This window comes from Apis florea, unplaced genomic scaffold (genome assembly GCF_048593485.1).
Source record: "Apis florea isolate Af1SG1 unplaced genomic scaffold, ASM4859348v1 contig_2291_pilon, whole genome shotgun sequence".
NCBI classification, from domain to species: Eukaryota; Metazoa; Arthropoda; class Insecta; order Hymenoptera; family Apidae; genus Apis; species Apis florea.
In genome coordinates this window covers 4,793,349-4,809,569 of record NW_028256553.1, presented here as the reverse complement: position 1 = coordinate 4,809,569, position 16,221 = coordinate 4,793,349, and the positions used below count along the sequence as shown (strand labels likewise).

At 22.9% G+C, this 16,221-nt stretch overlaps 1 protein-coding gene across 1 annotated transcript; it reads left to right on the top strand.

Annotated features, from left to right (window-relative positions):
• The first annotated feature begins 1,630 nt into the window (after positions 1-1,630).
• Positions 1,631-14,887, top strand: BckdhB (Branched chain keto acid dehydrogenase E1 subunit beta). The gene is made up of 8 exons (XM_003694230.4): positions 1,631-2,064; positions 2,587-2,664; positions 3,025-3,227; positions 3,369-3,524; positions 5,804-5,975; positions 7,841-7,986; positions 12,911-12,997; positions 14,546-14,887. Exons 1-8 carry the CDS (start codon positions 1,923-1,925, stop codon positions 14,684-14,686), a joined length of 1,125 nt encoding a protein of 374 aa, XP_003694278.2. The 5' UTR covers positions 1,631-1,922; the 3' UTR covers positions 14,687-14,887.
• Positions 14,888-16,221: the final 1,334 nt, after the last annotated feature.

Here is a 16,221-nt window from a genome sequence, read left to right as displayed (position 1 = left end):
TGCTAATTTATAATATTATATTTTTATAATATTAAATTTATAACTTTATAAAAAATTATCATATTTAATTATCATAATTCATCAGAATCAATTATTAATTTTAAAAATATCATTTATTATTTTAAATAGTTTATATATATATTTTATATTTTGGAATTTTATATAAATATAAAATTATATTATTTATTTTAAATTATTTACAAAAAATTTTAATCAATTTATAATTCTTATATAATTATATAATTTAACATTTATTTATCTTATATAATTTAAACACTTCCGAAATTCATAATCAGTATTGTGCAAGATTATTACAACAATCGAAACTATTGAGCAATGAAACTGTTTCCCACAAATAAGATAACTACACACTAATATAATTGCTCTATCAACTTACCAGAAAGTTAATAAATTTTGATATGTCAATTCCGATCAAAACATAACTTTCTGACTTATACAATATTATATTTTTACTTCAAAAGTGGAAATATTTAGACATTTTTACATATTTTATTAGTATTTTTAAAAGTATCTATTTTTCAATATATTGAATGCATTTTTGAAAAATGTATTTTTCTTTTTAGAAAAAATATTGTGACAAATTTATAATATTATAATATTATAATAATTAAGAAATGATTTTTTTAGAAGATATTTTAATATTATTTTTTTAATATTATATTTCAATATGTCTGTATATATTTAAATGTCTCTTACGAATCGCTCATATTTACTAACAATTTCATCATGCTTACAAATAATAACCATTCATAACAATCTTATTCATAATGATTAAATTTTGTTAATATTCATAAATTAGATTCAGATACTAACCTTGAACTTCCTTCAGCATTTTTTAAAATAATTATATATTTATAATCTATTCAAATTGTAGATATTGAAATATTTAACATACATTAAGATATATAATTTTTTTATCAAATTTTTTAGTATCAAAAACTCAATTTCAAATTAATATAATTTTATAAAAAATAAAAAAGTGTATAAAAAGAATATATAAAATATAAGAATAAACTATATGATTTTTAATTTTTTATAATTAAAGCTTTTTATTAAATAAACAATTTGTATTAAAACTAATACTAATAAATTTTTTAAATTATTCGACAAAGAAAAATCATCATTATCATCAATATCAATTTTTAAAATTTTTTGGTAAATTTGAAATATTAAATTCAGTCAATGTTGCATGATGAAATTATTAATATACATACGATTTATGTTAGAAATATTCCGATATATGTGAAAATATAAAATTGAAAAAATAATAATTAAATATCTTAAATTAATAATTTTTTGTCCAAATACTTTAAAAATATATATAGTAATATATATATTAATAATTCAGAATAGATATGAATTCCTAATCATATATTATCCATCAATGATAATATCATTTAAATTTACTTGAAATAAAAAAAAATAAAAATTTTTTTCATCTTCTGTTATTTAAAAATTATAACAAAGCCCAGTTATATAATATATATTACATCTATTATCTATGTATGTATATATATATATATATATATACATCTATTATACTCATATATCATGCTCCTCTAGTTCACAAACATAAGGAAAAAAAAAAAAATTATATAGTACTGATACGAGAAATAATATAGTACAGAGACTTCTCGAAAAAAGTCAACATGTATAATTATATAAATGTGTATATGCATGTATATTCTTTTCGTTATAATCATGTGGTTATTATACATACACACATACATATAATAATGAAATATGTATAAACTATATTCGAAAATAAGAATGTTTACGAAATCTACGTTAAGTATGGAGGTTCGAATATTTTAAATTACAATAATATATGTAAATCAGACTAAGCGGATATTAAAAAGCTTTCATTATCGCTACACTCTTCCAATCGTCATTTCGTTGCAATGATACTCAGTAAACTGTTTACGCCGTTAACGAATACTCGTACTTCTTTCATTTTTAATCTCGCTGATAAATCAGTATTGCGCGAACATGTTAGACGGATACAATTCACATATTATACTGACAACAGTAAAAATATTCCCGGTGAGTACAATTAATGTTTTAATTTTGATTAAAAAAATATATTTTTATTAATTAAATGAAAATACTTTCATAATTAATAATTAAAAGACAATTTAAAGTAAAAATTGAATACATACACTTATATGGAATTGTTATGAAACTAAATGTCGTTAAATTATATTTTGAAATGAAATAAAAAAATTGCCTATCTATATATTGAAAATTAAATAGGAATAAAATTTTATTGATGGAAGTACTTTTTAATATTAAAAATATTAATAATATTAAGAATATAAATGAAAATACAATGTTTATGTAATATTTTTTTTATCAACAATTAAGTTACTTCAATTAATTTATTGATAATTAATAATTAATTTAATTATATTTGATATTTTGAAGAATTGTAAATAAGATAAATAAAAAATAAAAAAATAATATTTTACATTCAATTATTGTATTATGAATAGATAAGTATATTGATAAAATTCAATGATATGTAAATATAAAAATAAAAAATATTGTAATATAATTATATTTTAGGTGAAACTGAAAAGATGAATATGTATCAAGCAATAAACAATGGACTTCGAATTGCAATGACAAAGGATCCTAATACAGGTAATGAAATAATATAATAAATTTTTTTTCTCTACTAAACAATTAATTAAAAAAGTATTATTTATAAAGCATTTATAATTTAAATTCTAATTGTTTATAGACAAATATTATTGTTATTAAATGATTTAAAAAAGATACTATAGGAAAGTTACACAATTTTCTAATATACAAATTAAATTTTTAATTTATCTCTTATAATTAATAATGCACTAATTGTAATATATGGATTATTCTTATTAATTTTCAGAAAATATTCATAATTTGAAATATTCATAATGTTCATAATTACATAATATTTATACATAATATATTTTTTTAATGTTATTATAACAAATGTTATAATTATTTTTCTATATCCAGTGATATTTGGGGAAGACGTTGGATTCGGAGGAGTATTTCGTTGTACAATAAATTTACAAAAAGAATTTGGCAAAGAACGAGTATTTAATACACCGCTTTGTGAACAAGGAATTGCTGGTTTTGGAATTGGTTTAGCTACTGCTGGTATAACAGCAATCGCAGAAATTCAATTTGCTGATTATATATTTCCCGCTTTTGATCAGGTATTATTATTATTTAAAATATTGACTAATAATTTTCAAAAGATTAAAAACGTTGTTTTATTAAGAAAATCATGTTTATTTTTAAAATATAAATTTAAAATTGAATATTTCTGAATCTAAGAGAAATTACTATATCTACAGTTGGTAAATGAAGCGGCAAAAATGAGATACCGAAGTGGAGGAGAATTCGAGTGTGGTAAGTTAACAATTCGGGCACCTTGCGGTGCTGTCGGTCATGGTGGTCTCTATCATTCGCAAAGTCCAGAAGCTTATTTTGCTCATACACCAGGATTAAAGGTATATAAAATAAATAATTCAATATTTTCTATATATTATTTCAATATTTCTATAATTTTATTATATTAATATCAAACGTTTAGCAATGATAGAATTTTCAAAGAACATCAAAGTTTTATAACTATAACAATAATATATATATATTGCATATTAGTGCAAATATTTTGATATATAGAATATTAAATTCAAATAATTCATGATGACTTTATAATTATTTACTATTATATCAAAGAAAATCTGGTTTTTTGATATATGAAATATTAAGATACATAATATTGCAGTATTTCGCTTAAAAATTTGATAAAAATCACATATAAAACCGTATAATAAAACAATATTAAAATATAATAAAACAAAACATTTCCTGATAAAATGATATCGTGCAAAATTTTGTTAAGGGACTTATTAGTTAAAATAAAAATATAGCATTGATTAGTTAAATTCGATATTCAATTAAAAAGAAGCAAATCTCATTGGAAAAGTTAATTTTATTATTATAATAATTTATATAATACATAATATCATATAAATATTTATAAATATATTAATTTTTCATTAATTAATATAATTCTATTATGAATTCATACAATAAACAATAAAATTTAATTATTATAAATTTTATATTCTTTTCGCAAGTATATGATGAAATATAAGATTTTTGTTTTCCCCAAAGTAGCAATATCGATAATATTGAAAATGACAATTACATTTCTCAAGTTTTTTAGCTCTGGTCGATAATAAATATTTCATTTATTCTCCGATAGATGTTTGTACAGATACAATTATGGAGTTCATATTGATCCATCTAATGGAATAGATCAATGATACAGACAAACTAATAATTTTATCTCATCAATCATTTAGTCAATACTTTTTTATCAAATCGCTTTCATTTTAATTTGCACATTTCAGAAATTTTTAGATTTGCAATCGTTAATTATTCAACTACAATTGATATCGATCATCAAAAGAAATCGACCGAATGAATAGAAATATTACAAAACTTGAACAAGCATGTAGAACGAATTTCTATACTCAAGGATATATCCTTCGTCAAAGACTATGCTTTAGTTCTATAGTCATTGACTTTCTAGAAGAGATCCCATGAATATTGTACGACATATGTACTCTACGTATTCATGAAGAAAGTTTTCCTCATATACTAACGCGTTGCTACCGACACTATACATCTCGATTACACGAACATCGGTGTGCAACATCACGTCGACATTTCCTGAAACCAAGAGATCACACGCTATTCGTCTCGCGCTTTGACACAATACCAACCGTGAAAACGAAGCTACGTAATGAAACTGTGCATACCTTATACATTCTATTATGCACCTGTTTCGAACAATATTTTTGTCGAAGTCTGAACTTCATTAACTAAAGTGCACATTGCCTCATATCTTTCTTGCGTCATTTAATTTATCTTTGCTTTCTCATGTTATTTTTGAATTATTGAAATATTGATAAAATTTTAAAAAATATTTTTCATAAGAGAAATATTCTATCTTTGGAAAATAATTTTAAAAATGAAGATTAAAAAATATATATTTTTTTATAGACATTTATATAACTAATTAATTATTTTGATTCAAAATCATTTGTATTTTAACGTGAATTTTATTATAAATTTTAATGTCATTAATAATACATGCATATATATGTATAAGGACACTTTAATAAATGTTTTCAAGAAAAACAAATCGTAAAAAATAGTTATATAGTCATACGATTTTTTTATTTTAATCTTTCGAATTTTCTGTTGTATTTATTCATAAAGCAATGCTTTATATTATAATAACTCTAATTAATCAATTTTATACAATTTTTAATTTTAAAACATGGAAATTTGTAAATTTTTAAATTTCAAGTAATAAATTAAAAGTTTGAATTTTATAATTCGAACTTATATATTAATAATTTGTCAAATTTTTAATTTTTAAATTTTCATTATTATAAATTTAAATTTCACATTCGATTCTATTAAAAATCTGTAACATAGATTGTGAAAAACATGATGGACTTATCGGTGTATATATTTTTTATGTAACTATAAGCACTTTTCAAAATGAAAATATAAACTCATTTTATTATTATATCATCAAATAAATGCATTTTTCGTGCATACACGTAAAATTTCAATATCAAAACTTTCAAACAAGATAAGGTCGCTTGTCTCTGAATTCCAGAACGTAATCACCGATTGCGCGTATATGACCACAACACAGGGTACATGACCACAACAATGAAATGTAACCGAACGTCCTTTTCAGATCGTTATGCCCCGCGGAGCGAAACAGGCGAAAGGTCTTTTGTTGAGCTGCATAGAGGAACCGGATCCCTGCATCATATTCGAGCCGAAAATATTGTATCGTACTGCAATAGACGATGTGCCGACAGCTGATTATAAGATAGAGATCGGCAAGGCTGAGGTTGTGAGAGAAGGTAGGCGTGGAGGAAGACAAGTTTTATGGATAAGTTTCACTTTGTAACTACGTAACGATATCGTCCGTGCATCATGTTTGATTATCCTTCACGCGTAATTCGCCATTTCTTTTCGCACGTTCGAAGTAATAATTGTCGATCGATCGTGATCATAATGGAACTTTCACAACTTCTTTACAGAGAAATTCATAACTGTTGTATCGTTATTATCAACGATTAATTGACCGGATAAATAATTCATTACATGTTTGTGACCTGTTAAATGGTGGATAATAAGCAGTTGTCAGTGTGCAAATACACGATAAAGAATCGTTTTGGATGATGACTATTTTTTGAGTAAGAATTATTTATTCTGATTAATGAGTTATTATTTTTCATATACTTTATTGAAGATTGAAATTACCTCTTATTCTATTTTCAATATTGAATTTTGATATTGAAATCTCTTGAAATATATAAACTATTTACAACATAGTTATTATATTATTAATTATATATATTATAATTATATAACAATAACTATTTATTCTGAATTTTTGACAACAACTTTTTATTTCAAATATTTGAGATTCTTTTTATTCAGATACATATTAATATTTTTAAAATAGTTTTTCATTTGTATTATTTACATAGTATAAAATAAGATATTTCATGTATCTAAGTAATATTAAAATTTATAAATGATTGTTTTAGAAGTATATCATAAGTGCACAATTAAAAAAAATGAATAATCAATTATGACTATAAATTTATATTAATAAATAATTAGTCACTGATTATACAGTATATTAATTAACAATTATTATTTATTAATTTATTTCATTAAAATTAATGCCAATATTGAAAAATCAAAAAAAAAATTTAACATGTAATTATTACTTTTAACCAACGATCAAATAATTATTCTAAATACAAATTGCAATTTAATCAAGTAAAAATTTAATCCTCAATCATTATAATACCTAATTATATTAAATGAATCATTTAAAAGCCAAACCAATTAACTCCACTTTCTAAACTTTTTAAACTTCAATTTCTAATTGAAAATATAACCAAAATATAATGTTTAACTTTTCAAAAATTACATGATTAATATATTTATTTCTCTATGTCTCAAATATTACTTAGCACTATTGACAAAGTTATAAATAAACAGGAAATTAAATATAGTCAAATCTCTGTAATTAGAATCTTTCTATAATTTGGAAATCCTCTATAAATTACAATTTTGTTTATTCTTTTTCCTTTGTAATAAAAATCTTTACAATATAAATTTCTATTTCCATCTTCTTCTAAACTTCAATAACTTATAACCTGATAAATAATAGCTTAATAAGCATTTTAATTTTTATATTTCTTTGATCTTCTAAAATCAAATCTTATGAAAGATGTCTTATGAGTATATAACACCTTGTAGATACATAATTTAACACTATAACTATAACTTATTTTCTAATTTTTTATATGTTCACATTTATATCTCTTTAATTCATTTAAAATTTAATATTAAAAGTCAAATTTTTGTCACAATTCGAAATACTTATCTATTACAATATCTCGAATATCTGAAAACGAATATTATTTAAATTATATCCTTTCGTTTTTTAAAATTTTTCTTTTAAATTAAAAAAAAAAAAAATAAAACCTCCATAATTTCAAAATTTTAATTCTTCCCGTCAGATTCGATGAATATGTAATATTCATCCATCTGCAATCGTCCTTTCATTACTCGATTCAATCGGCATATTCGATGACCGATCTCCTGGAACAGGATACGTTAATATATGCAACAGACACAAAGATAATCACGAGAAGCGTAGAAAATAAGGCAAACATGGTTTACAAGTGTGTGGATTTGCATGTAGGTGACGCAGTGACACTGGTGGGCTGGGGAACTCAGGTGCACGTACTATTGGAAGTGGCAGATCTCGTTCAGGAGGAGCTCGGGGCGTCCTGCGAAGTAATAGACCTGATTTCTATCCTGCCTTGGGACACGGAACTCGTTTGTAAGGTAATATTTCGTCATAATAATTTGCTTCGTTTTCATTTTTTTATTTCTTTTCTTTCTTTTTTTCCCCTTTTCCTTCTTTTTCTTTTTCCTCTTCATCGATGTTTAATGCACAACCGGATCGTTTGCATGCGTTACATTTAAAAGCGCAACTGTTACGTTTGCACAGCTATTACGTGGGTTCGTGTCCTTCATAGAAATGAGACGAGAGGAAGGAAGAGGAAAATAAGAGATACGCAGTATTTTAATCGTACGATTCGTTTATGGAAAGCAGCATTTGTGCATTTTTAAAATTTTTTTGTTTTGAAAAACAAAATACAATTTAAATTGTTTTGATGAATTAATAGATAGAAATGATAAAGAAAACAAAAAAAAAAAAGAAAAATTATAAATAAATTTTATTATCAAGGTTAATGAAGATAAAAATCAGAAATAATTGAAAAAAATGAGCTACGAATTGAAAATATTCATTGTTTGAAAACAAAAATAGTACGAGTTTTTATATAAAAAAGGCCACAATATACAAGAAAGCTAATTTCTTTATTGACATATCATTCAAAATATTGATTTATTTTTCTAAATGATTTTCTTTTTAAACAATCTCTAGTCGAAATTTTCGAAACTTTTGAAAAATATTCAAGCATTATTTTGAGAAATAATTGCGGAACTCAGATAGAGTTCCATATAAACCAACATGAAATAAAAACTAAGTATTTAGCTATTTATCTTGTATCTAATTCATTAAATATTCTAAATAATATTTAAATGTCAAAATTAATCGATTTTTCGAACTAACGCTTCGAATATTCGAACAAACTACTTTTCATTGAATTCACTTTTTTAACTATTATTATTAACCAAATTCAAAATTTTCATTAAATACATAATTATTTCATTTATCATTATTAGAAGTAAGTATATTATTAAGTAAGTATATTGCATTGATACTTGAACACACATTCATTTATTCAAATGATTTGTCCGATTTCATCACTCTTGTTGATCAATTAACTCTCGAGAGAAATTATTTATTTAATATTCAAATGCTAAATGTTGCACTGTTGCATATCGATACGAGCGTTCAAAATAAAAATAACAAACACTCGATTACAGATACGAATCGAAACTCGAAATGAAATTGACGTTTTACTCAGTTATTTATCAAAATGTTAAATATCAAGAACCGAAGACAGCATTCATTCGTTCGATATGTCATTAGACGCTAATAACATTGATTTATGCTAATCTTCGACTTAACGATATGCCGATTGTACGGTATGCATCATCGTATATATAAACATAGTATATGTGCAAACACGCGAAATATAGCTGCTGTTAGGTGGCGATTGTAATTGGAAACCCATTCTCACGTAATTTCGATGCGGATTCTCTACGGTCAATATTTGTCACGAGATTCGCCAAAGCGATAAAATCGATACAGAAATATTGTGGTTTTTGAAAAGGAATATAAAAATACGAGGGAAAAGAAATTTGAAAAACTTGGAGAATGATGAGATTTGAGTATAGAAATTTAGTTTTTGTTTATTTGGACAAATTTTTGGAAAGGGTATATATATCTTGGATATAAGAATGCCAATGTTCTTGAAGCAGATTGTGGATAAATGTCATTAGTCCATATCGGCAAGAAAAGAGATAGGAACAAAATTCCTCATGGTGAAGGAGAGTTAAGACCTTGTCTTTTTTACCAAACGAATCGATTAAAAGGTTATGGCATATCGGTTTATCCTCGACATCCCTTTATATTTACGATTGAGGAGAATAATGGGATAAATTTTAATATTTTAGTGTTTTAAAAGATATAAGATATCGAAAAAAAGACAAGGTAAAAGAATAGAGTTATTTTCATTCCTGAAACTAATTTAACAATTATTAGAATTTTGAGGCTTTCAGAACCCGATATTATAAATTATGAGCCATTTTTTAGAAAGAAAGAGAAACGATTAAGGAACTCTTTATACTTGTTTATTCTTATCATATAATCGATTTTTTCTTCGCTGAATCGTTGACATCTTTATTATTTTTATATTTTTATAATTTGATTATATGAATATAGTTAAATGAATACAATTAAAAAAATATATTACAAGTATTATCGCAAAAAAATTATGATTTATTGAATTCAAAACTCTGAAAAATCCATTTTCCTTGAATCTCAACATGTAATATATTTACTTTATATAATACATACATAATAAAATTTTGAAAATATTTTTCATTCTTTTCGTTTAAATAGTTTAAATTAAATTAAATTAAACATATAAGATAATACAATTTAAGATTAAAAATCTGCTTGATTTACTTCAATATAATTTTTTTTATAAGATAAAACTATTTGCACAAAATTTTTATTCATTTTTAAAATATGAAAAGATATTGATTTAACATCTATTAAAAATTACTTTTTCCTTTATATATTCCTGTTATTATATTATATTCCACAATTAAAGTAAAATTATATATAGCGTTTATTTAAGTTAATATTTTTGTGCAATCATTTTTTTTATTTTATTTTTATTTGAAATATTTTTTTTCTAAATTATATCATAATATATATATCTTTATTTAAATATATTATATATATATATTAAATCTATTAAATATTACATTGTGTTTTTACAGTTTAATGAAATTAAATTTTCTACATTATAAAATTAACAATATTTATAATAATTAATTTTATTCTCTATTTTATTGTTTTATTTTATCATCATATATCACTTTGAAGATCATTTTACTTGAAAAGAATAGTATTATTTATATATTTTCTGATGTTAATTATTATATTGCTAACTTTCAAAATCCTATACAATTTATATTTTTCTTAACATTTCTATATTTATAAATTTTATATTAATTTTAATTTTAACGTGTATATGTATCATTTTAGAAATTAAAATATTATATATATTATATGTTGAATATATTATTTATGATACATCCTTTATTTTTAACATTTATTTACTGTTTAAAATAAAATATCTTCAGGTGCATATAAAATGTTTTATATATTTTTATTTAACTCATTGTTAATCGTTTTGTTATATACAAGATTATGACAAAATTTTGAATATAAGATCGAAAATTGTATATACATATTATTATTAAAAATATTGGCTTATAATTTTAAAATGATATTTATACAGTATATTTGAAGTTGATGAATTTTAAAATTTTAACTTAAATATGAATCTTTTCATTTAATCACGCTAAAATTTATTATAAATTCTTTTTTTCTATCCAACGTTACAATTTATGCAAATAAAAAAATATCAAAAGTCAAAGAAATAAAGAATATTTTAACGCTTTCGTTATATTCCTTGACAAATAGATATGAATAAAATTTTACGAAAATGTTGAATATCGATTTTCAATTAAAGAACATCTAAAAGTTAAAAATGTAAAGAATTTCCGATAGAATATAATATAATTATAAACATTTTTGGGTGGAAAATTAAAATTGAATTTTCCATGAATCGTCAATATAAGAAAAATCTTCGAGCATAGTCATGATTTCAAAAAGCGGTTAGCCAAATCATCTGAAATCTGAAATGTCACATAACCATACAAAGAGTTCTAAAGAATCGTGCAAGTGTTATCGAATTATCGTTTCTAATGATTTACAACGAAGCGTATACACGCGTGTCTTAATTACAGATCTAATAAACGCCAGTTTCTAACATCTGATCTCTTTTGTAGATTTAACTCAAAGCTACAAAGTGTTCTGTTCTCTCCCGTTATATTAATGCGTCGCTTAACGTCAGGCCGCTTATAAATTATTATTATGCTGTACAGGATGGTGCATAAATCATTCACAAATTGATCCTAGGAATAGTTCGTTCTATCAAATGAATTACTCTCGGCGACACGTAATAGCAAGTTGGATAGCTATGACCAGCTTTCTTGCTCCGAACTTTCGATCGATTTCGTTTATTGATATATATATATACATTTGTTATGAATATCGATTTTTTAATTAACTAAGCGATTTCATGATTTTGACAAAGATGTGTGAAAAGAGAAGTCGCTTGAATAAGTGATGACGTTCTTTTGATCACAGAATTATGGCTTATTTTAATTATTTATCTAGTGATTTATTTTAAGCACTATCAAGGGTTTATGAATGTTTTTTTGGAAAGTGTTGATTTTCTTCTATAAACATCTAAAAAGTTCTTCTATAGCTCTTAGATATAGTTAATGTCAATAGTTAAAGTTAGAAGTTATCTTTATCATAATACTTGGAACTTTAATATCCTATTATACAAATACTTATTTTGAAACTATGTATATGATAATAATATTTTAATATCATTCTTTAAAAATATAAAATCCATTTAAAACAGAAATTGCTAGTAATATACTATAGTAATATACTATTTAATATTTATTATTCAAATATTTGTTTTAAATTTTATATTCCAATAATATTTTAATATAAGTAAATGAAAAGGTAAAATGATGATCTCAAATTTATGAATTGCTTACTTTTTATATCAGAATTAAAATTTTTAATAAAAGTAGTCAGCTTAGCTTTAACGATGATATATTAAAATATTCAAATTTAGGCCTAATGTGTATAAAATATACATGTATATATCTTAATAAATTATAAAATATAAAAATATTACATATAATATATTAGTTTAACAATCTACTTCTAGAATTGTACTATTTTTTTAAATATATTAACAAGAACATATAATTAGAAACATAATTTCTATTTATCTACTTCAAAATATTTCTAATGATTTAAAAATACTGCTAATACTTCATTACACAAATAATTCTCTTAAATGTTAAAATTAGACTTATTTGCAAAAATATTTCAAGTATCAAAACATCAATATTATACAGTTTATAATTTATATGTGAACATGTTTTGCTATAATAATTATGCGCAATGTTGTAGTCGGTGAAGAAGACTGGCCGCGTGATAATCGCCCATGAAGCTCCGTTAACGAGTGGCTTTGGAGCAGAAATAGTTTCGATCATTCAGGTAAATATTCCCTCGAATTATTAAATGACATAACGTAGACGAAATTGAAATTCTGATTATCATTTTTCGAATAATATTTTCATTTCATTTCGAGCTATTACGAAGAAGTAATAGAATAGAAAAAAAAATAAAAAATATTTTCATAAAAATTTGTAATTTATTAAATTGATTGGTATAAAATTTCGCTTCAAAATTTGACGTTTGAATTTAATATCACTTATTAAGTTGTATATCGAAATAATTCTAATACTTTTATTATGATTTTTTATAAATTATTTCGAACAAATGTAATAAAAGTTAATGAAAAATCTAAGTTTGGCATAAAGGAAAGTTAGTGGCAAATTATCATCATGAATAATCAATTCGTATATATTTGCAAATAAAATATATAATTCGACGAAAATATCAAAATATATAATTGAAACATACTTATGTTAAGAATTAACGAACGATCGTACAACTGATAATTAAACGGGATTTTAAGTAGATTCCAGTTACGAAATTATTTACATATATCGTGTTCAGAGTATCCAAAATTCATTAGATACATGTATCGTTGGAATGTAGCAGGATATCATTACGTATTTTCTGTTACATCATGCGCACCACACTTCGTGATGGTTCGATACGCTTCAAGTTGCTTAGATGTACAAACTTTGCCGTCTTGCAAAACTCCAATCCTGGCGCTAAATTAGCAAATAGATAGCTCGATTTGGTCGTTTGTAATTCAAACATCTGCCTAATAATATGCCTAATAATAATGCGTTTGCCATTCGAGGTGACGAAGTTAAAATACATATCAATTGTAAATATTATGATTATTTAGGTATCTTCGAAATCGTGTTAACTTAAACAATTATCAGATTTTCGTTTCAACTCATTTTCTCAATATTTCTTAAAATTAATATTATAACTACGATAATGTTTTGCTTTTTTCTTGTTTCTTTTATTTATTTATTTTTTTTTTAATTCAATGAAATTTTGAAAAACTATAGGAAAATTTCACATTATTTAAAGTATTTTAAAATGAAAGAATTATTTTAATTAGATTTAAATAGAAATTCGAATAGTAAAAAGTTATAACGATATGCACATTTTTTTATGTTTTTTAAAATTATAATCATTAATTATAATTTTATTCCAATAGATTTTTAACTTAAAAGTCTTTCCTTAATGTCAAAGTCGTTTTTAATAAAAATTTGTATATATTTTGAATTATGTTGTAATTTTAAAAACTTTCAATTAATTAATAATATATTTTTTCAAACTATATAATACTATATAATATTTATTAATGATAGAATTTATACTATATGCCATACATTAATTTTTCATACAAGATTTCCATATTCTACTTAAAAATTCTTATTTTCAAAATTTTTAATTTCATGTGTTAAAAAATGATTAAAAGCTTTCAAATAGCACAAATTAATATTATTGAAATTATACAAACTGGAAAACACGTATTTTGAGATTCTTTAAATATCTAATCGTCTATCAGAAAATTAAAAAAGAAAATAAAATAAATTATTAATATTTACAATACAGGAAGAATGCTTTCTGCATTTGGAAGCACCGATACAAAGGGTCACAGGCTGGGACACTCCCTTCCCTCACATCTTCGAGCCATTTTATCTTCCAGATAAATGGCGATGTTTCGCGGCTGTTAAGAATATCCTGAACTACTGAAGAATCAGAAATATTTTACTTAACCAGGATTGGACATTAATATATAATAGTTGAAAAAATAACTAGTTAAAAATTTCGAATAAAATTACTTTAAGTAATTACTTATTAAAGTGGTTGAATAACATTTATTCGTAGCTGTTCTAATTGATCCGCTTTTTATGTAACTACAATTATGTTTTAAACAATAAATTATTAAAATAACTTATTGAAGTAACTTTATTCATAACTATTAAATTTTGTCCATCCACTGTATTTAAGAATGCGTTGCAGTAGAATACGCTGAAAACCTGTTGCCTGTACGAACATCACTTCCTCGAGAACATCGATTTTTGATTAAACATGTTGAAGATTTTCAATTCATTTTCGATAGGATAATACAAAAAATCATTATATTGATCGATATAATTGAGAAATATTCACGATTTACAATTAAATCAACTGGTCTATCGTATCATTGAATGTGAAACATGATGAAAAGAGATGCAATCGTGAGATCAAGTTCACGTTATTTATTGATGTAATACATTTTTTAATAACACGATATTAATTACATAATATTAGAAGATAAATTTTGATAAATTAGAAGATAAATTAGAAGAAAAATGAAAATAAGTAATATAAAGAATGTAGCATTCTTTTATATCACGTAATTCGGCCATTAAATCCAAATTTCAATTCTAAAATCAAATAATTAAATAAAAATTAAATCTAATTATAAAACTATAGACATATATAAATAACAAATTAGAAATTAACTTTTCGTCAACAGAAAACTGTTATTAAAAATATTTTCAGAAAACACTAATAATATTGTTAAGTATTTTTAACTTTTTAAGCGGTATAGCGTTTCATGATAAAAATCATTGTAGTAAGAATAATAAATTCACTTTATGAAAATTTTTATGTATTATTTTTTTCAATGCTAACATAATGTAATGTAATTCATATCTATGAAATGCATCTAGATTGAAAAACTTTATTTACAACTAATATCTATATATTAAAATATATTTATTTTCTCGTAAATAATACATCTTTAATCAGAATTTTAATTAGTGTACTTTGTTATTAAATGTTAATGAATTAAATAAAAAATCACAAAAATGATAAATAAGTCGATGTACAAGTCGTTTTACAAGCGAGTACAAATGTATTACGAATGTTTTAGGCAAGTGTTAGGAAAATATATAAAATTCATCTTATAGCTTAAATGTTGTTAATTAGCATTGATATTAAAATATATCTCTTTTTCTTTTAACTTCCTTTTAACTTCAGTTGCTGACTTTTGTCAACGTTTTGTTTTAAAAATTTATAGATGAACGACAATATAAAAATGATAAATGATATTACTCGACATGAAATTGTTTAAAAATATTATAATCTTTGAGATAAAATTTTGTATATAATAGAAATATGATGTGATGAGAATGTTAAATCATTTTAATATGAAATATATATAAAAAAAAGTATTTATAATTTTTGTTTTTTAAGTAAATAAAAACATAGTTAAAAATAAGTATTCACAGAAATAAAAA